Source organism: Megachile rotundata, chromosome 14 (genome assembly GCF_050947335.1).
Source record: "Megachile rotundata isolate GNS110a chromosome 14, iyMegRotu1, whole genome shotgun sequence".
Lineage (NCBI taxonomy): Eukaryota > Metazoa > Arthropoda > Insecta > Hymenoptera > Megachilidae > Megachile > Megachile rotundata.
This window is the reverse complement of record NC_134996.1, coordinates 11,902,529-11,923,956: the sequence shown is the minus strand read 5'-3', so window position 1 is coordinate 11,923,956 and position 21,428 is coordinate 11,902,529. Positions and strand designations below refer to the sequence as shown.

The window sequence follows — 21,428 nt, the reverse complement described above, 5'->3', positions numbered from 1 at the left end:
ATGCCACGAGGATTGCGAAATAAACTGGAGGGAGCATCGGCCGAGTATAAAAAGTCGACATATCTTTGGGATGATATTCGACTCCACATCCAAACATCACGCGGTTAACATGAAACTCCTGCTCGTCGTTCTGGTAAGATTCCTCTATTCACATCCTCTCCTTCATCTTTACTAGTCTTTAGTTCTCTGAATTTTACATTAACTCTATATTCTAAAATAACTGTAGCTTCACATATATGATTTGCAACCCCTAAGTCTGAGCCACGTGTCCTTTTAATTAATGCCACGTGTGACATTAAGCTAGGCCAATGTGGATGGTACTTTCAATGTGGATGTTGAATTATATTGCATCGCAGTTAAATTTCACTTACAAAACCCTTGTAATATTTCTATTTCTAGTTATGATTACACTCGATGTATCTTCCTTAAGCCCTTGAACAATTATACTATTAACCATTTAGCTTTACCATTTAGCTTTACCATCTAGCATTACTAAATCTCAAAATACTTTCAACGTCATTCAGTGACACACGTTCAAAAATAAAATCTATTAACATATAATTGCGAAATGTTGCAGGGCTGTATAGCAGTCTCGGCTCTGCCCGTGGAGAAGCAAAAAAGAGACATCCTCCCAGGAGACCCCCGCTACGGTACCGATCATCATCACCATCACGATAACGTGATCGAAGATGCACGAAGCTCGCTGCCATCGAACAGCTACGGACCTCCTGGCTATCAACCAGGTGTTCCTCTGAACAACTTGGAGCAACACTCTGACGTAACTCATTTTTCGACTCCGTTGCCAAACTTTGATGTCTCCAACAATGTCCAGGTATGATCAAATGTTAAATGTTAATCAAATGTTGCTTAAATTGTTGTTTCATTGGAGTTCAATGATCTTTGTGTAGGAGTTAACGGTATCTTTATTTATGGTTTTGTACAGCTTCCTCAACTGAGCAACAGCTACATACCCGTGAACACGGAGACGAAGAAGACTGTCACGACGGTTAATGTTCCTGTTCAACACACGAAGGTTCGTCAAATTTTTAATTACTAGCAGGGAAATTATATGCTATTATATGTAATAAGTATAAATACAATGAATGATTATCTAATATTTGACCATGCAATGAATAACGATATAGTGTGTTGCGATTTAACACGTGGTTAATATTTAATTCGCGTTGCAGACCGTAAGCGTTGGACCACCAGCCACCTCTTACGGAACTCCCGTGGTACATCACACCAAGGTAAATTAACATACCGAATCTCCTTTGCAAGTACGTGATTAAATTATAATTTTGTTCAGACCTCGGTCGATACGTCCAGCGGACACGTTGAGACAACGCACAAGACAGTGAAAACCGAAGTTCACGACCAGCAGGTGGTAGACTTACCGACTCCGTCAGTGAAGGTCATCCAACAAACACCCGTTACCCAAGGTAGCTTGAGCTTTATTTTTATAATTTGTCAGACAAACGCGAAAGGCAAATCGAAAGGCAGAATACCGTAGGCGTCATTACGCAACGCATAAATTTTAAAATTCCGATAATTCAACGAACGTCATGTTGCCAACATTCTGAATAATTTATACACCCGATCCGCTATATTTTGCGGAGATAAATATTCATTTTTGTAACCTACAGAAAATACTTTCCAATTTTGAAATAACTTCTTTTTCAGCGGCGAAACATTTTACTGCAGTGAAGAACGTTCCAACCACCTTGACGAAAGACGTGCACTCTGATAGCCTAACTCAGGGTCTGCTAACTCAAAGCTTGCCCGGCTACCAATCGTTCGGAGGATTCTATAATGTACCCAGCTATAATATTCCTTCTTACACACCCTCCGTTTACACGAACTTCCAGCCAGGCTACAACGCCTTCCAAACTGCGTACTCCGGCTGGTCGAACTACCCTAGCACCCTGGACCACCAAGTGCAGCAGCCTCTCACCTCTCAATTCACCCTTCCAAGCTACTCTTACTCTCATACTGCTCAACTCCCGCAAACGTACCAATTGCCTCAAACTCTCACACACCTCGTAGAGCAAGTACAACCACTGCAGAATGTGCACTCTGTGTCCCCCGTGAAGACGGTGCAGAGCTATACTCCGGTGGAGACTCTGACCCACTCTGTGCAGCCAGTACACACTAGCTCTGTGAGCACCGTGACGCCTGTTCAAAGAGTGCAGTCCGTCGAGGTGTTGCCTCCTGTGAAGCAGAGCTATACTTCAGTGGAGACTGTGTCCCACTCCGTGCAGCCAGCGCACACTAGCTCCGTGGAGACCGTAACACCTGTTCAAAAGGTGCACTCCGTCGAGGTGTTGCCTTCTGTGAAGCAGAGCTACACTCCAGTGGAGACTGTGTCCCACTCCGTGCAGCCAGTGCACACTAGCTCCGTGGAGACCGTGACACCCGTTCAAAGGGTGCAGTCCGTCGAGGTATTGCCCTCCGTGAAGACTGAACACACAGTGCACTCTGGTCAAGTCCAGAAAGGACCCATCAGCGACTTCTTCCAGAACCTCTCCCAGAACTTCCCATCTCTGCCCTCGTTTCCGACGTTACCATCCTTCCCCTCGTTGCCGGATTTACCTAGCTTTCCCTCGACGCCAGCGCCAGCTGAGGAACCTGTCTCAGAAGTTAAGGGTTTTACTGCCGACAAAGAATCCATCACCGTGGAGAACCCGTTAGTGTCCGACAGCTTGAAGGGTACCGTTGTACAGCACGTCACTCCCGCTAACGAGTATGTTCAGCCCACGGCTGCGAATGGAGGATACGTGTATTGAAAGGGAGTCGAATGCTTGAGATTGAAAGATCGAGAGAAATGTGAAAGTCACAGGACGGATGTAAAACGCGAACTAATATAAGTAAATAAATTCTTTTATTACAAACATGGTCGTTTGATTTTAGGTTAAGGCGGAACTGTAATTTTGTAGTCATTTGCGAAGTGACACGATTTCGTGGGGTAAAAGACATGGTTAGGTTAGGTTACATTAAGCTTGGTCCATTATTTGTTCCAATAAATCGTCATTTTTTTTTGACTGTTGTGGAGTTTGTCGATGTAGTCACTTCCTTAAATTAATGTACCACAACTTCAAATGAATTCGACGCTTCCATGTCATGAAATCGTATCAAATGACACAGTACTGTAGAAAATGTATAAAATATTTTATTGTATCGTGTCATAAATCTTCAGGCGATGCAGTGTAAGAAGGAAGATGTGGCAAACGTCGAAAAAAATAAATTCTGAAGCAACACTGTTACCACACGTGACACTTATTCGGGGGGTTCATTTTCGACCCGACAGGGCATTTCCATACTTCGCTGAACTCTTTGGAATTCTTGAGAACTCCTTGAAGCCTCACGTGTCCGGGACAGTGAGAATCCAGCAGGATCCATTTGAGAGATTTAGGCGTATACGATTCGCACCATAGCTGGAATTTAAATGAAAAAATCTTGCGTAACTTTGGACGGTAATTATAAGGTTAAAATTTTCAACTCGATGAAATATTCATGAGGTGCCAGTATCAAACTTTGCACACATTGAATTATAATTTAGTGACTTGGCGTCTCACAAATTGGCCACAAAATTGCATGATGCTTCCTCCGGGTAGTAATTTGAATCGCGACAGGAAAGTTATCAGTATTCATAAAAAGTTGTTTAATTTATTCTTCAAAAAACGTACGATGCTCGCATGTTTCTCAATCTTATAATTATTAAAAATGTCACTCTGTTATCTCATCTAATGTACTGTTTCATAACTGAACTTTCTGAAACTTCTGCATAATAAAGTGGAATATTTATTCGCTTACGTGGGCGAAGCCGAGGAAAACAAGCTGCTCAGATGTGAGATGAGTGAATCCAGGAAGTAGAGGCTCCTGACCGTGTCTGGCCTTCCATCTTTCGTAAGCGATGACAGCCTCTCTGAGACCCCCATTATCGGCTATATTTTCGCCCAGCGTACGTTCCCCGTCGATGTAATCGTCTACCTGTTGGAACGGACTCATGATTAACCATTCTTCATCGGGAACTGCTTCTTTGAACGAGATCATCTGTTTAAGATGGAGGTACACCTTGAGTTAAAAATTTGATCTTGTAACCTGGGTCAGCCTGACTTCACATTTTTATAAAAATTAGACTGAGTCTAAGACTGAGACTAAGTTAGAGAAGTTAGACTAAGTGTAGGAGTCTACAAACTAGGAAAACTTAATGTTTAAAAGAACTTAGAGATTAGGGAAATTAAAGAGTTTAATCTCTAAGAGAACTTAGAGAACTTAGAGATTAAGATCGCCCAGACTAGGTGAAGTCCGGAGACCAAAAAGAGTCCAAACCATAAAAAAGCTAGAATCCTAAATATATTGTAAATTCCTTGATACCAAAATTTGCTATATTTACCTCAGCTTCATAATACTTGTTATAATGTTCCACAAAGCACTCTGTCTTCTCAGTATACCGCAAAATAGTCTCATTCGTCCACCACTGTCTAACATTCCCATCGCTATCGTAATGTCTCCCACTGTTATCGAATCCGTGAGTCAATTCGTGACCCAGAACCGTGCCTATAGCGCCATAATTCAGGGATCTAAAACAGAAGATATAGATCTACAACTGCCCAAACCCAATTACGTGATTGCCTTACTCCAAACCCAATTCGTAAAAGGGGAACTGAAGGATTCCTGCAGGTATAGCTGCATGCGTTAGAGAAGTACATGGTTAACTTTTTAAAAATGCAATTGTGAAGAGAATCAGATAGTTACTTATGTGATTAAACTGGAAGGTGTGGAACGCGTTCACGTCGGTTGGATCGGTCGCCCAGCTGAAAAAGAAATGTTTAACTTTGCATCGACTTCGCAAGTCGAATATGTGGAAACTTGATCTGCTTTGTCTAAAGAACTTACTATGATTCGTTGTTGTAATTAATATCGTGTATGCAGTCCAATTCCGAAAGAGCCATCAAACGTACAACTTGCACCATGTTCCCCAAATATTCCGTCTCTGAGAGGTCTATCTGAAAACACAGATGATTAAAAAATAATGACATCCTTGAACATATGAAAAAGTATTCAAACTTACGCCTTCATAGTAGTCGTTAAGGATCTTCTCATCGAACAACCACTCCGGAAACCCAATCTGAGATTCCATTTTCCTGTTTTTCTCCAAAGTCGCAGTTTTCGTTTGCATGTCCATCCAGTCGGTTCGCAGAACCATCGACGCGAAAGCCTCTTTTATATCGTCCAGCATTTCGAACACCTTTTTACCCTTGCCCTCGTGGAACAGAGGGTCCACGAACAACCACGAAACCGCCATACCTGTAAATTATAACACTGAGAAACCCTCCGATTTGATAGGTTCTAGGAACTAACCCATCAAGTCGTTCACGGCGGAAGCGCAGAGCATGGACTTCGATTCACCGATTTCGATGCTGGTCATCTCGTTGATGTAGTTCGTCCAAATTTTTCTTAGGCTGGTGGAGGAGTGCGGCACTACGATGTCTACGATCACCCACCAAATGTAGGTTTCTGGAATATTGAAATAATTGTTAGGTTAAGAGCTATAGGCTGTAAGAAGCTGATGATCAAACATATGTATGTTTCTGGAATATTGAAATAATTGTTAGGTTAAGAGCTATAGGCTACAGGAAGCTGATGATCGAACATATGTTTGTACATTTTGCATAGACAGATGACTCATAAAGATTCAACGTATCTAATGTGTAACACTATGTAATATATGACTTATCTAATGTGAAACATATGATATAATCTTTTATTTGCAATGTTAATTATTCTTCATCTACCTAGTTCCGCCTCCTCGCTGAGAGTCAGCATCAAAGCAACCTCCTTCAAGTACTCCAAATCCCCAACCAAAACCTTGTCCTTCCGACTCAAATCCAGAACCTCAATATCCTTGAACACTGACTCGATAAAAGGTTTCCACAGTGGTTTAGGCGTCAAAGTCGAGTTCACCTCCGTCACATATTCATCAGTCACCTTCTGCAGATCCTCCACTAGCATATAGTCATTATCAGTCGGGTCAGCGTCCCATATACTTTCATTATTCTCCAGACGAGACAACTGCAAGTAACACAATCTATAACCAGTCTTCCTAATACAATAAAACGTGCTACTGCTGCTGTACTCACATAATAAAAAGTGCTGCTGAGTTCATAAATGGTCTCCACAACCTCCTTCAGCTCGTTCTCCTCAGGAAACGACGCGTTGCTCAAAGAACAAGTATCGAGGGTACCATTATTGACGACCTGTTTAATAATGTCGGACATGTATCTCAACTCTGCTTTCTTCAAAGAGCTCGTCAGTTCGTCCTCCATCTCGTCTTCCAACTTCCGGAAACGTGATCTGATGGAGTGCAGCCGCTTCTCCAGCTCCTTGTCACTGTCAATAATCGAATTATTATGATCGGATTCCACGAAGATGATAGAGTAAATTATACTTGGGCAGTGGACTGCTCGTGATCGGCGTGTCCAATAGCATGATGTTATTACTGGTGTTTCGTGGGTCGGGGATAATGTCGAAACCGAAAAAGATGTCCCTTCCTAGAATCTTTTTCACCCGGGCCATCTGGTCGATGTAATCGGTAGTCTTCTTAGTGAATGCCGCCGGAATCGAGGGTAAATTGAGTTCCTCCAGTAAGTCGAACATCGGCGCCAGCCCTAATTCGTCCACGGAGTCTGAAATATTGGTTTTGAGAGTATAGGGTACTTGTGACTATTAAAATTTAGGAGATAATTCTGTAGAAATACCAACGTACGCACGTCCATGCAGCTAGCGAACAATATTTTCGCCTGTGTCACTGCCCAGGGTGCATTGTGGTTCGTGACATTATCCCGTAACAGCTCTCTGATTTTCCTGTACACGCGATCTCTACGCTCCTCGAACCATGAATTTGTTAAGCTGTTGTCCGGTATAGGATGCTCGTCTGGCCATTTTCCACATACGTACCTAAATATTCCACAGTATTTTTCACGATGAAAAAATAACCAGAAGTAGAAGTTTGCAAAGTGCTATAGATAAATGTATCAATACTCACGTATAGAAATCGTCGCAAGGGTCTACAGACGTATCCATAGATTCTTTCAAACTAGCCGCTAAAACAAAAGTTTCTGTCTCTAATCACACTTAAATGTCTCTAATCGCACTTAAATGTCTCTAACCATACTTAAACGTCTCTACTCACACTCAAATATCTCAAACCATACTCAAATATCTATAATCCTACTTTTATCCAAATGAGCCTACCTATACGAACGCAGCTCTCCGTTTCGCACAACTTCGTCTGCTTCCTCGTGGCGTCTAAAAAACGCATCCTCAAAATTCATCCTCGAAAAGAATATTAAAAAGCTACGCAAAGATGCTTACACAGTATCGCGAAGAGTAGAGTCATCATCAATAAGAGCGCCATCAAAACAAACATCATAATCACCAACAAATTCGGTACTTGCCTCCGTCTCTTCAAGCTTGAACAAGAAAACGAAAGGACGAATCTAATTGCCGGTGGAAGGCAAATTAGCGGCTTCCTCGCCGCTTAATGCATGTAATAATTCGATGTAATGATACCGCGAACCGGAGACAGCCGGCAAACGTCAATCTCCGTTCACTTACCAGGCGTGTCTGGATCTTATCGGTACCAAGTTCTTGTGGCTGGTGACGGTGTAAATCGACTGCGTTTCATCCTCTGCGAAAATCGAGAACAATAGAGACAGCGTATGAAACAATTCTGAGAAATCAAACAATTCTGCTCCTGATTTTATAACGAGACGCACATGGTGCGTCGTGGTGGTCCTCCCATAAGACGCACCTTGTGCGTCATGAATCTGTGACCCGGTCCACGAACGAAACGAAGTGACAAAGGGTCATGGAGAGTTAAAAGGTGTATTAGCGGAAGCGGTGAATAAAAAGTATGACTATACTCACTGCGTCGGTTCATGCTGAATGGCCCAGTGACCGGATCGAACTGACGACACTGAACAACCTCGAGGGACAACGGGTCTATCCATACGTTCACATTTTCCTGCTTTGCCAGTGGTTCTCGTTACGTCCATTTTCACCTGCGCTTCCTCGTTACATTCACCCCGGTGTGTTTTCTCCACTCAAGTGTGCGTGGATCGCACACCGTCTCTGCTTATAGCATCGTGAAACGTTAATGCAGTGATGTAGATCTGACAATCGTTTCTATATCGCGCTACAATTTTCCTGCTTCCGGTGATAACACGGTTATACGCGACATTAAGGACGTGAACTTGGACTGAAAAAGGTTGCACTTTTGTCGACTGCGATTCGTGGCGTTAGCACGAGCTGACGTATCGCATAGTTTTGCTGCACGTGCTCATGTAACGCGTGCTTCTCTAATGATGTAATTCTAATCTGGTAACGAGTGAAGGTACGTCTAACGATGCAATACGTTGAAAAACGATACGCGAAATTATAGCTTTGCTATGCGGAGTCGATCGAAACTTTTACGATGGAATTGGGAAGCGTGATATTGCAACGCTTGGAATTGCAATGGGTAGAAGTACAACTCGTAAAACAGCAACACATAAAATAGTAACGTCCAACGTTGCAACGAGTCAAATTGCAATGTGTAGAACTGCAACGCGTGGAATTGCAATATGCAGTACTATAACGCATAGCATTGCAACTCGACCAACTGCAACACGTGAAACTGCAATGCGTCGAACTGCAACACATGGAATTGCAATACTTAGAATTGGAATGCATGGAATTGCAACGTGTGGAAATGCAATCCGTCGGACTGCAACGCGTGGAGTTGCAACGCATAGAATTTTAACGCGTGGAATTGCTACGCATAGAATTGCAAAGCGTGGAATTGCAACTCTTAGAGTTGCAACGCGCGGAATAGCAAATTTTGGAATTGCAACGCGTGGAATTGCAAATCTTGGAATTGCAACACGTGGAATCGCAAATCATGGAATTTCAACGCGTGGAATTGCAACTCTTAGGGTTGCACCGCGTGAAATTGCAAATTTTTGAATTTTAACGCGTGGAATTGCAACTCTTAGAGTTGCAACGCGTGGAATTGTAAATCTTGGAATTGCAACGCGTGGAATCGCAACGCGCGAAATTGCAGCGGGTGGAATTGCAAGAGTTGCAATTCCAATCCTTGGAATTGCGCCGCGCGGAATTTCAACTCCTGGAATCCCAACGCTTGGAATTGCACCGCGTGGAATTGCACCGCGTGGAATTGCAACGCGTGGAATTACAGCACGTGGAGTTGCAACTCTTGGACCTGCAGTGCGTCGAACTGTAACGCGTGGAATTGCAACGCATAGGATTGCAAAGCGTAGGACAATAATGTATGAAATTGCAATATATAAAATTACAGCGCAAAGATTGGCCCATACGGCAATATAACGAGAGAGCTTACAAATCAAACGAATTGATAGTTTTTCTAAAGGTGCATAAAGAAGCGAAGCAAGGAGTGAAAATTAAATCGTGTGATTTGACCTTCCTCATAATCGACTGCACAGTTTATTACTAAAACATTGCACTTCTTTGAACATGATCGATATCGTTGTTTAACGGGATTCTCTCAAGGTTTGCTTCTCATTATAGAAAACGTTCTTCTCGTTGTTTGCATTGAACAGAAGTGACGTAAGGGATGGAATCATTTATCTTGCAGAAGGCGCTTAATGCCAGCAGTTGTGCTAGGTTATGCCCGGACAATTGTAGCGTCATTTTATTACCCGAGGCATATTAGTGACATAACAGCTTCCTCGATTAATTCCGGGGATGTCAAGTTGAGAGAAAGTAGGAACACGTGTTTGATTATTGAATTCATATTTCTATAAGAAACGTTGATTTATCGGGTGATTAGAAACTTCGCTCGAGCCTTATATAATAATAAAAATTATATCAGTAGTGCAGAATTATATTATAAAAATAATTATCGAAGTTATGTAAAGGTCATATAAAATTACAAAGTTTGAACATTCGTTGTATGTCAAATAGAAGTAGGCTATCAGTAATCAATCGCGATAAGTAGAAGGTCTCTGCGATCGATATTGTTCCCATCTCGAAACAGGATAATCGATGTCCCCCGTAGACAGTGGGTGACATGATTCGATTTGTTATCAGTGTCGTTGAACCTTCCACTCCCATTTACCATAAATTCCACTGGGAAATGAAAAGAATCTCTTCTCAGAAAACTGAAGCAATTTTCTACGTGAAATGATAATTACACTTAACATGTGTCAGGTGCCATTCAATCGGACATATGAAATCGGTAAGGGAAACAGTCGCGAGGAATTCTAGTTCTCAAGAAAATCGCCGCGGGCGACTCCTTCGGGCGTCATTGCAATTCACTGCAATTTTTTGTCCGCTGCAGTTCTCGATTTCTTCGCTAACCTGCCCGAGGCTCGAATCGGTGTCGTTGAAAGGGTGTTTGCAAATTAAGTTCCCGCGGCTAACTTTCAGAAATGAAGTCAACTGCTAAGTATTATAAATTTAGGATAAACTCAAGATCATTCATTTTCTTTTTTCCCTCGAAATTATTTAAATAAAATTCCTTTTGTGAATAACAGGTTTTTTATTTCACGTAGAAAATTAATTTATTTTTTCCCAAGTAATTGTTCTTGTTTTTTGTGCCAGTAATTTTTCTCTAGTTTCCAGAAACCGTTGAAAAAATTTCGTAAAGCGAAAGTAGACGAAGAAATCGAACGATGAAATTTCCCTCGGCGCTAACTGTAACAGTTCTGCGTAGCGAGCGGTTACGCAAGAATCATTAAAATGCATCGGTAACGTAATTAGACGGCGATGCCCTTCCGTAATGTTATCTTTCTCGGTTCAAAATAACCCCAAAAAAACCAAGCAACATAATTTATAGTGTTAATGATTATGCAAGCCTACGAGAGGACGATCGATGATCGCGGAAGACTATCTTGCGTCGATCGCCACGCGATTCAACCATTTTCCGGTTCGTTGTGCGGAAATAGGCAATAATTGTAGAATTTTATTTATGGATCAAATATTCGATCAATTATTGCACGCACCAGCAAACCTCTTATAAAATCATTCAATTAATTTTCGCTCGTTATTATCTAGCCTTTTGCTTCACTTTGTAATTTTGATTCGAGACTGAATTACAAAAGTATACAAAGATGTGGAATATTATTTTTAAAATTATAAATTATTACGCAAGGTAATTGAAAAGATTTGAATCATCGAACGTTATCGAATCCTGAAATTAATTTCCCACACGTTTCCTATTATTCTTTTTTAAGGAGAGTTACTGCATCGAATCTCAGCGTTAGATTTACGATTCCCGCCGCTTTCTCGTTACGTAATTCTAGCCTCCCGAGTTATGTTTTAAATAAAAATTGCGTAACAACGATTGTATGAAAAATTGGAGCGAATCGAACTCTCTTCTCACTCGTCTAAAAAAATCAAAAATCGAGTAACTACTTCCCCGACAGGAAAATAACATTCACAGCTCGATATTCTATTTATAAGAGTACTTATACCTCGCTTCAAGGTTCCCACAAACGACAGAAAAAACATAGCGACACTTCAATAATTGCAGGAACTGCATGACATGCCGATATTCAATGCGATCTATCGATTTTTCATGCAAACAAAACTCGAATTGCCTTCCGGCACGGTGCACTGCGAAAACAACGACAAGGGGGTTGCTCGTTTTTGTTTGGACGATTCGTTACCCTGGCGACATTAGATTGATTTGTATCGTACCGCTATACGTTTAGAAACTCACTGTACGAAAATGACCACCACTTAAAACTGTAACATTACTCTTAAACTAAATTTAATTTAATAAAATAGCATTTGAGTTAACATTTGACGAATTAATATTTGATGAGTTTTAACTGGTTAATGAGTTTTAATAGGGTTGAATAGAAAACAAGTGATTTATCACAAGACATAAAAATTAACTTTTATTAGAAAATAAATAAAAGTGTTGTTGCAGAAGTATGATGGGGATGGGTAAGGTAGGGTTGGAACTAGGCGGAAGAAAGAAAGAAGAATATACAATGAAGGCACCGGTAGTCGTCGAATATCACATGCCGCACAATAATTTCATGATCCATTAATCGGGAACAGGGTAGGGAGGTGTAACTATCAAAAAAAGTCGCTGCGCTCGTGTAAACGTGTATCGTGTGTACAAAAAAAGAACAATAAATTTTCTTTTCTTAAAAGTTGGCTGCCTGGTCTGAGGTCTTCGGGTGGTCCAAGAATACTCGCCGATCCTGAGGCTGTTTTTTCAAAGCAACTCGACGTTCTTTCGCCCACGGTTCCTTCCAACTTGGATAATACTGATTTTCAAGTCCCTGAAGAATACTGTTTTTTCCCTTGAAACGAAGAACTCGAGTTGACCCGGCTCCTTCAACTGTATATCGTCCTCAGTTTCCTTCACGCCAAGAGAATTTCGATGTTGGCCATGCTGGTTAGCGGTTGTTCGTAAAGCGTCGTCGCTACTTCCGGATGGATGCACCTCAGGACGGCTCGTCCAGGATGGATCACCCTGGACCAGCGAGTTCAACGGGTGCCGTTACCTTAGTCCCAGGGGTGGTGACTCACTGGAGCCTTGACGATCTTTACGGGTTCCACATAGTGCTCAACACCGATCAGATGGGGCTTGACTATTCCGGGTCCGTGGTACGGGATTTTCACGACGGGTATATGGGGAATCTTAATGTTCAGGGGCTGTGGGTGTGGTGGCGGGATGGCCGGCTGCTGCGGAATCTGGATTGCGTGGATAACTTCCGGAGCGTGCACCTAAGAACACGTTAATCACATTATCTACTGTCACCAGACTCGAACTTAGACCCTAGGTCAAACCTAGAATCTCTGTAAAGTAAACCTTCTCTGACCAGCCGTTTCACAGCCAATTGAACACGGAATCTATAAGAGGTAAAAGCTGGTAGGAAAATGAGCTCGGAAAATTAGAGCAGATTGCAAAACCTAGTTGCACAAGGGAGTTGAAATCGCCTGCAGTTTCATCAGAGGGTTCGTCCGGAAGAATTCGGTTTCTCTTTCGAACGGAAAGTTACGTGATATGTAACCATTAAACGAAAATGAGAAATTGATCAAGGGGATCATTGAGCATGATCGAGAAGAAAATCGATGATTTTTTTTACCTGACGATAAGATCAAATATTTTGTTGTTACCTGAGGTACCGATACCTTTACGATGGGAGGTGAAGGTGCACCTTTGTAAGAAGGTGCATGATAAGACACTGGAGCTGGCCAAGGTTCAGGCGCTGGCAACGGCAGCGCAACCTAAGTGTCCCAAAATCACGAATTCAATATCTATGATTTTTAAACGAGAAGTTTGTTACGTTATTTCCCCGAGTGTGTCCAGCTACTCGGTTGTCGAAGAATGTCGAAGTTGTCGAGAAGTCGAACAAGTTTCGGAAGATTATGATAAGTGATAGAAGAATATGTAGAAATGAGTGTATTACTCCTGGTGTGTCCTTTGAAGTCTTTCGTCGATTCAGACTTTCTTGAAGAGTTACACTGATCGTTGTTAAGGTAGATCAGAACTTGCATTAAGAGAAATGTTAAAGAAGTTATAAATGTTATTACCATTAAGGTAATAAAGGTTACAAGAACGTTATTGTCAAGTTACGAATGGAATAGAACCATGCTATATTTTAATGTTTCGATACTGTCTTACGTGCAGTTAACTGAAAATGTTTGGTGTAATAATTAGAGAAAGATGCTTTTTTTGGGAACTTACCGGTTCGTGGTACGAGAGGAGGCCGGGATAGGCACTGGCGACGGCCAGGACAGCGAACAAAGCAATCTGAAAAGGAATATTTTTACATACTTAAATTCTATGATCTACATTAAATAAAATGCAAAAACCAAATTTCTTGTTAAAAAAAAATAAGGTGTAACATTTGACATTAGCAATATTTTCTGAAGAACCATATTTTGAATATTATTCAATGCTGCAAGTAGTGATGCTATAAGTACACAATGCTACGTAAATTATCTGTAAGTTAATACTAACTAGTTAAGTTAATCTAGCAGTATGAAGTAGCAGAACCTAACCAAATGAATTTTTTATTAGAGAAAAAATACGATGGTAGCATTTGATATTAGCAATATTTTCTGAAGAACCATCTTTCAAATATTATTCAATGCTGCAAGTAGTGATGCCATAAGTACCCAATGCTACATAAATTATCTATAAATTAATACTAACTAGTTAAGTTAATCTAGCAGTATGAAGTAGCAGAACCTAACCAAATGAATTTTTTATTAAAGAAAAATAACGATGGTAACATTTGATATTTAAAATTTTCTGAAGAACCATCTTTCAAATATTATTCAATGCTACTAGTAGTGATGCTATAAGTACCCAATGCTACATAAATTATCTATAAATTAATACTAACTAGTTAAGTTAATCTAGCAGTATGAAATAGCAGAACCTAACCAAATGACTTTCTTATTAAAGAAAAATAACGATGGTAACATTTGATATTTAAAATTTTCTGAAGAACCATCTTTCAAATATTATTCAATGCTACTAGTAGTGATGCTATAACAAGTGCCAAAGCTACATAAATATTATCTATAACTTAATACTAACTAGTCAAGCTACGAAAGTTACTGTACTAGCAGTACAAAATATAATAACATCCAGAACTATTTAACATTCAAGTAAAAAATTGATCAGGCCCTTCAAGAACGCTAAGTCTCGTGTCGAGCAGGGACTAAGAATGATAGAATCGTCCAAAGGCAAACTTACGACGAACTTCATTGTGGGCGATTTTTCTAGTGCAGTACACGGGAAAACACTACGTATCTGAGGGGCGACGCGGTATGCTTTTATAGCGGTGCCCTGCCCAGGCCCAGGGAACAAACATGAGGCGGGGGTACAACGATTGCATTGCATACAGACCCCTTTCACCAATAGCGAGCGACCCTTTCGGACCCCTTATTCGGCGCTCTATAAATTCTAATATCGTTCGTACTTCCGGTAAACGATGACACCCGAAAAAACTTCCTGGACCAATTAAAAATTAGGAAAAATTGATCTGGAATTTCCTAAGTGCGAAAAATTTAAGAACTAAAATTGCAAATGTTCGACGTACGATATCCGGTCATCTCGAAACATGGCAACAGAATTGCACAGCGGAAGATTAAGACTTCCGGCAGAATTGACGTAATCGTTCCTTCACAATTTGTCACTGCTACTTTCCAGAAATATGACTGCAACAAGTCTATTCTGCTGGGAATATTCGAGTTCAATATCGATAACTATCTTTCATAGCGAGATATTCTTTCCATAACTTATTCTTCGATCAGAACACAACTTTCGTAATAAAGAACCAATTAACGCACCGAATTGCGAAAAACCATTGTCGATCTGGCTACTTCCTTTCGCAAGTTGCAAAATTATCGTGAAAAACTCGGGCAACATCATCTGCGATCAAAACATAATTGTTCGTTGCAAAAAAGGTAGGCAGTTTATTGTTCTCCGTTTACGGCGAGCATTGTGTGAAACGTGAAATTAGAACGCAGTTTTTCTAACACGCTGGATTAAATTCGGGAATTAAAAAGTAAAGGATCGAATTGTTCAGTGTCGTAAATTTGGCGGAATTAATTCAGCGTTAAAGGCCAAACTTAAATCTTTAGATTTTGCTGTCACACGAGTTATTTTAAACCCACGGATTTTCCACGTGTATTAAATAATACACGACCCAGAACTAGATGCATTTACGACTTTGCACTCTAGCTCGTTAAATTATCCAGCGTTTACAATGCTTACGAAATTGGCGAGTCGTAAACCCGAAGCTATTAGCGAGGATAATTGGGATAAATAGGGTGGATGAAGATTGAAACAGAATTTTACTTTCTGTCGGAAATACACTTTTTTCGCGAACCAGAATTGCGCAATATTTCCCAGATCAAAAACACGTACGAAGAATTTTCGCCTAACCGGCTGTCACAACGAGAGAACCAATTTGGCAATACCAATGATCCTTTCTTACTTCGATCTCATTAACGTTCACCGTCGATAATAAATGAGGTTCGAAGAAAAAAACTCCGAACGATATTACGACAAATGTATGTACATGAAATAAATCCTCGTTAATGGACCACATTTTTTGCATCGTTTTATCATATAGGGGATGATTGGTCCGAAGAGACTACGTTCTCCTAGATGATCTTCAGCGAAGGTTGCAACAATTCGCTAAGTTTCCACCTTGGCACGATTTCTGTAATGCGACTTTTCTCGCTACCTTTGGCCTGAAGGATCTCCTTTTCGAGAAAACCCGCCGCCCTTTACATGGGAGTACGTTGGCCAATCTTCTTGACCCGTTGCTTCGCGAAGATTCGTTATTCCAAACGTTCGTTTAAGGTCCCAGCGAAAAAGGAATTATCTTAACAGCTCCTGAACAGATGTAGGACCTTGTGATTTAATACCTGAAAGAACTTTAGGACCTGTGAGCTAGAATCTTAGTTACCAGAACTTAGGTTGCTGCTTTTACCTCTCTAAGATTCTAGGTCCTATGTAATAGAAATTTTGGACCTAAGGACGTAGAACTGTAAATTCGTAGTTCATACGAATTCAACTCGCGAATTTTTCAGGGTTTCTTCTAGTGATCCATCTAGGAATGGTTTTTTTGACTGATTGGCAATTATACCGGAACGGTCGACCAGTCACCACTTGCTTGCGCAATCCCGAGCGTGTTACACTCGTTGTTTCTGATCGCGTACAACCGAGAAACAACCAACCCTGCACGGATGTTAACTTGCTGAGACTTCTTGCAAAACCTGGAAAGTTTAACGATCCCGATTATTCGAGCGCTGTTTCGGCACGGTGGAACTAAAAATGGAATATTCGGCGGTTTATGGTTCCGTGAACATTTTATGCTCAGTGATCATTTTGCAACGTAGCTTATTGGTTACCCTTTCGTTTCTAGGGAATTTGTTTAAAATTTGTAATGAATGAAACTCACCGAAGATCGTATCTGCAAGATGGAATGTCTGTAATTATCTCCATTAGAGAGATTACAATATTTGATTTTATAATTTTGTAGCGAGGGAAATGGATTCGAGTAAATGCATCAATCCCTGAGAAATTATCCGTTTAACGATCCGAGACGTCATTATCTCCCACTTCCTGATCGGCAAGCATTAACCATCGATCGTTCTCCATTTGTAAACGCCGCGAACAAAGTAACTTGAAAATGAATTCACCGCAGTCTGAATCGAGTTCAATCGCTTGCTAATGAGCCAGACTAACGTAACGCGCTTTACCTGAGTCTCTTTCCATTACGGTTTCCTTTATTCGGATAAAAATCCAGAAATCTTCCGCAACCAGGTCGACGACCATCGCTGATGATCGATCAGCCGGAGAAAACCGACAGTCATCCGAAAGATGTTTCGATTAAGTAATAACTTATTTGTCAGGAGAAAATGTGAAACAGATTTTTGACACAAAAATGAAACTCGGAGAAATTAAAATTAATGACACAATAAAAGGGCCAAGTTCACGCTTCGTCGAACGAGCAGAAATTCGAAATCTTCCCGTGATTCACCGGTCATCGTTGCAGTCCAAGGCATGAAGGAAGCATTAAGCAACATTTTCAGATAGAATCGCGAACTTGGATCACGAATCAAGTCAAAAGTTTCGGTCATCCAGATTATCTGATCTACCAACGTTTCCTGCCTTTCTCACCTATCAATCTTCAGAATGAAAACATTAAACGTGAATCTGATAGCTTGAATTAGCGAATGACACGGTTACACAATACGTAATCTCCTTTTCTTTTTAATTATAGTATGTTCTTGCGAGGATGGAAAAACATGAATCATAGTTCGATCGCGGTGCGCAATAGAAGTTTGCACCTCCCCGAACACGTGAAATATCAATTTACTCGGAACTTCTTGCCAAAGTGAACGTTCCTAAAACTCTCCGTAACAATTAAGGAACGCTGGTGAAATCGAACAATAAACGGTAATCAAGCTCGTGTAACACGCTCGAAAAAGCGAACAGACGTTACATTAAAGGTTACACTGCGTAAATCACTCGAACTGTAACAGATTTGCATAGATCGATCGAGCAGGTGCCGTTTATTAGCGTCGTGAGTGGTGAGTCTTGTAGCAACTATTGGCTAACGTTACAAATTGCGGCATATTAGTTACAAAATGTAGCAAAATTTGATTGAAATATTCTTGATTCGTCAGCCTATTCAATTAGCTACACTCTAACTTTTTACTTAATATATACTTAATTCCGGCATCGTAGAGTAAATTATTTATGGAGCGGAGGATTCTGTTTAAAATAAAATTCCGCAGAAAAATTACATAACACTGACACGTTTGAATCGTTATGCCGAAGTTTAGGTTTCCAATGCATTCCGCGAGCATTTTCCAGTTCTCCAGATTGCTGAATTTGTCCTCGTGTACCTCGATCGTTCCCCGATCAACGAATGGCAGAATGTGATTTCTTGCTGCTTAGGTGATCGTATTTCTTGACGTTAGACATTTTGTAGCAACGTACCGGGTGGCCTGGATTATTACAAGAAAATCTTAACACATACATTCAAGACTATATACAACATATTTGAATTTACTATTTCGCATATTTGCCCAAAAAATTTATCTCATGTTCACCCCATTAATTCAAGTTTAACTAATTTACCACTTCATTCGTTTCATATGCCACGCTTTTATTACCGCACACCCGTTCCAAATGAAGATAATTGAATAAGAGCTTCGCCTATCAGAGATTTCGTGGCAATTAGAAGTGTTAAATGGCCTAAACAGGGTCCGACAAAAAAGGTAAGTTGTCCAGAATGCAGGTGGCAGATGATCGCGAAATTAAGCTCGGTGATCGGATTTTCTGTGGCCAACACTCGCCAAGTGCTCCAGATACGTTAGCCAAGGATGGCGATTGCAACAATCTCGGTGCTGGTGCCCCCGGGGCAACATGGATTCCCATATCTGCGGGCACTGACCACGCCAACGAGCTTAGAAAGTAAAGTTCCATGCGTCGGACTACGCCATCGGCTGTTACTTGTTTAATTATTTAATTATACCGCGGTGGCGGTAACCGAGTTACGCAGAACAACCCTTATCATAACTGAACTCATGAGACTTTGTTATATACTTCTATAGAGTTCACCTAAAATTTATCTAATTCTATCCAAATTATCCATGTCCATATTATATCATATTTATATCATTATCCATACCATGTCACATTACATTATCCATATTATATCACATTATATTATCCATACTATATTTATGTATATCCAACATTTAATGAAATGCAAATAGTACTAATGTAACGTACTTGCTACACAAAGTAACAGGCAGGAAATTGAAAAGTCTGAACGTCAGTATTGTGAATAATTGCGACTTTAATGTGCCTTACCACACACGTCCTTTTTCACCGTGGCAAGGATACGGATCGTTAGTTTTCAGATTTATACTTTCAGTACCTTACTTCATTTGTACGACACTAATACTGTTTGATATTCCGTTCGCTAATTATTCCATTACATTTGAGTTCAATGTCTCATACTAAATTCATAAATATATAAATAAATTGTCCCTTCACGCATCCATGTCTGTGACTTAAAATCGCAAGTATCCCTGCGACCACTATTTTGAGACGTCCATACTAAATTGTACATACTCTCAAGCATCCATTTCTTAACCCCAAAATCGCAAGTATAAATTCGTATCATTTTGAACTTGAAAGAAGGTATGAATTTGAAGAAACTCGTACGCAATATACGCCGGCAATAAGTTCGTACACGAAGTTCACGCACACGACGCAGCCATTACCTAGAAACGAGAAAGTTAGTTGGAAAAATGGTAGGGAAACAGAAGAAGGCGAAAGTTGTTACATATTGTAATGAAGAACAACAATAAAGTCATTAAACGGAGCGTTCGTTTATCAGATAAATTAACACAGTAATCTCGTTTCGTAACGCTGAGTGATTCTATTTTGTAATCTTATACGGTTGCACCTGAGCAGCAACGAAGAAACATAATGTCTGCTTGTAAGCAGATCGAGGTCAAGTTAATCCTATGGATCGTTACTCATCCATGGGATTCTTTATCAACTGAAACAAAAAAAAGCCGTGACCAATGGAAGCATAACGTGGAACGTTGTGGAAGGAATTGTCGTAACGTTATTTCATCTGGTTCTAGAGCCGCGGGCAATGACTTTGAGAACGACAAACTTGGAATCGAGGCTTCCAACGAGCTTCGACACTTTTAGCTGAAAGATCTAACGTACCCTTCACTCTACGAGCTTGTTTTTGTCGTCTCTGTAACTGGCTCTCGTTTAATATACTTAACAGGTTTATGTTCATCACGTTGACTGCCTGCGGAATCAATTCAATTTACTCGGTAAAAAAGAAAATTTTGTATACTTAACTTTGATATCCTTAATCTGGTATTTTATCATGCGTGTGCGCATCACGTTTTTATCGTGTTTTTGTAATTTATCTATCGACGTACTTCGTTCGAGGAATTCAAGGTTTCAGACAATGAATCTGCAAAAATCCATGAAGGGATAATGATTAGAGCGAAATTGAGACATGTCACGAAACCCGACATTTCTTCAGACCGATTTTAAATTCATAACAGCTGCGATTACGAAATGATGATACAGGCGACGCATCTGTTCATTAAAGTTCACGTGGTAACGTAACAACCTATGTAAAAACTTGGCTGATTTTCTACGGAAGTTCTACAAAATCTATCGAGTGTTCCGGTAAGACGAGTACACCGAATTACCGATACAAACTGCGTGCATGAACTTTCATCGCGAAAGCGTGGCGATATAGAAAAGTATTGCATCCCGGAAGAAAATATGCGCCGATTACCGCAACCGGGAATCAGTGCCTCGTAAAATCTTGTATTAAACAGTTCATAACTGAATTACATCGTTTCCCACTTTGTATAGCGAGAAAATCTCTCTGCTACGCAACTGGCATATCGAGTTACGCTCATTTTCGAACGATTATCAATTCGATACTTGTTCACTTCCTATATTTCCACATATGATCTTTGTAAGCCACTAAAATTCAAAAGTCTCAAAGTCTTCAAGTAGTATTTTATTTGCATTATGCATAAGGTATTGCACTGATATTTAAATCATAGAATTGTTATGTAATTCTTTCTACAAAAAGTGCACATTTTTCTGTCAGTTCTACTTCAGTGAAGCTACATATTGCTTCGGTTGACCGAGGAATAATAATTTTTAGAAAGGATGCTTCTGAAAAATTCTATTTCCGAAATTTCGAAAATTTATGATAATTTATTTTTGGGAATATTTGACATAATTCTTAAAAAAAACTTTTTGTATCATTTACTTAATGTCATCCTTGAGATTTATACCACTTTCAATATCTAATTTCATTTGCAATCGTATTTCGTTTCAAAAATAATTT

At 40.3% G+C, this 21,428-nt stretch overlaps 3 protein-coding genes and 1 long non-coding RNA gene across 6 annotated transcripts; 1 reads left to right on the top strand and 3 right to left on the bottom strand.

The window, feature by feature from the left end:
• LOC105663726 (uncharacterized) lies at window positions 1-2,891 on the top strand. The gene is made up of 6 exons (XM_012294598.2): window positions 1-133; window positions 578-832; window positions 944-1,033; window positions 1,191-1,250; window positions 1,310-1,442; window positions 1,684-2,891. The coding sequence occupies exons 1-6, from the start codon at window positions 71-73 to the stop codon at window positions 2,784-2,786; spliced, it is 1,704 nt and encodes a 567-aa protein (XP_012149988.2). The 5' UTR covers window positions 1-70; the 3' UTR covers window positions 2,787-2,891.
• Window positions 2,863-8,480, bottom strand: Nep5 (M13 family metallopeptidase neprilysin 5). The gene is made up of 17 exons (XM_012294587.2): window positions 7,933-8,480; window positions 7,621-7,693; window positions 7,378-7,475; window positions 7,258-7,311; window positions 7,049-7,106; window positions 6,770-6,960; window positions 6,452-6,689; window positions 6,144-6,393; window positions 5,799-6,075; window positions 5,365-5,520; window positions 5,075-5,310; window positions 4,900-5,009; window positions 4,759-4,817; window positions 4,641-4,689; window positions 4,397-4,583; window positions 3,814-3,990; window positions 2,863-3,434 (listed from the first exon to the last, which is right to left on the bottom strand). The coding sequence occupies exons 1-17, from the start codon at window positions 7,943-7,945 to the stop codon at window positions 3,261-3,263; spliced, it is 2,400 nt and encodes a 799-aa protein (XP_012149977.2). The 5' UTR covers window positions 7,946-8,480; the 3' UTR covers window positions 2,863-3,260.
• Window positions 8,481-11,900: 3,420 nt separating this feature from the next.
• On the bottom strand, window positions 11,901-14,845 carry LOC100875475 (uncharacterized). The gene is made up of 4 exons (XM_076539925.1): window positions 14,753-14,845; window positions 13,733-13,798; window positions 13,162-13,272; window positions 11,901-12,768 (listed from the first exon to the last, which is right to left on the bottom strand). Exons 1-4 carry the CDS (start codon window positions 14,762-14,764, stop codon window positions 12,547-12,549), a joined length of 411 nt encoding a protein of 136 aa, XP_076396040.1. The 5' UTR covers window positions 14,765-14,845; the 3' UTR covers window positions 11,901-12,546.
• Window positions 14,846-19,896: 5,051 nt separating this feature from the next.
• On the bottom strand, window positions 19,897-21,351 carry LOC143265805 (uncharacterized). Of its 3 annotated transcripts, XR_013040537.1 has the most exons (4): window positions 20,773-21,351; window positions 20,494-20,528; window positions 20,270-20,357; window positions 19,897-20,093 (listed from the first exon to the last, which is right to left on the bottom strand). It is a non-coding gene; the product is annotated as an uncharacterized LOC143265805 (long non-coding RNA). The 3 variants fall into 3 exon arrangements; XR_013040535.1 differs by having other exon boundaries at window positions 19,897-20,357; XR_013040536.1 differs by lacking the exon at window positions 20,494-20,528.
• Between the last annotated feature and the right edge of the window lie 77 nt (window positions 21,352-21,428).

Bases quoted from the DNA above. Each gene is read 5' to 3' on its own strand.
- LOC105663726 (XM_012294598.2), top strand. From the start codon at position 71: ATGATATTCGACTCCACATCCAAACATCACGCGGTTAACATGAAACTC. The intron at 1,034-1,190 runs GTTCGTCAAATT...TTCGCGTTGCAG, and splicing joins TTCCTGTTCAACACACGAAG to ACCGTAAGCGTTGGACCACC. The intron at 1,443-1,683 runs GTAGCTTGAGCT...CTTCTTTTTCAG, and splicing joins ACAAACACCCGTTACCCAAG to CGGCGAAACATTTTACTGCA.
- Nep5 (XM_012294587.2), bottom strand. The intron at 7,312-7,377 runs GTAAGCATCTTT...TGCGTTTTTTAG, and splicing joins TCTACTCTTCGCGATACTGT to ACGCCACGAGGAAGCAGACG. The intron at 5,521-5,798 runs GTAGATGAAGAA...TCAATATTCCAG, and splicing joins CAGCGAGGAGGCGGAACTAG to AAACCTACATTTGGTGGGTG.
- LOC100875475 (XM_076539925.1), bottom strand. The intron at 13,273-13,732 runs GTAAGTTCCCAA...TGGGACACTTAG, and splicing joins TCCTCTCGTACCACGAACCG to GTTGCGCTGCCGTTGCCAGC. The intron at 12,769-13,161 runs GTAACAACAAAA...ACGTGTTCTTAG, and splicing joins TAAAGGTATCGGTACCTCAG to GTGCACGCTCCGGAAGTTAT.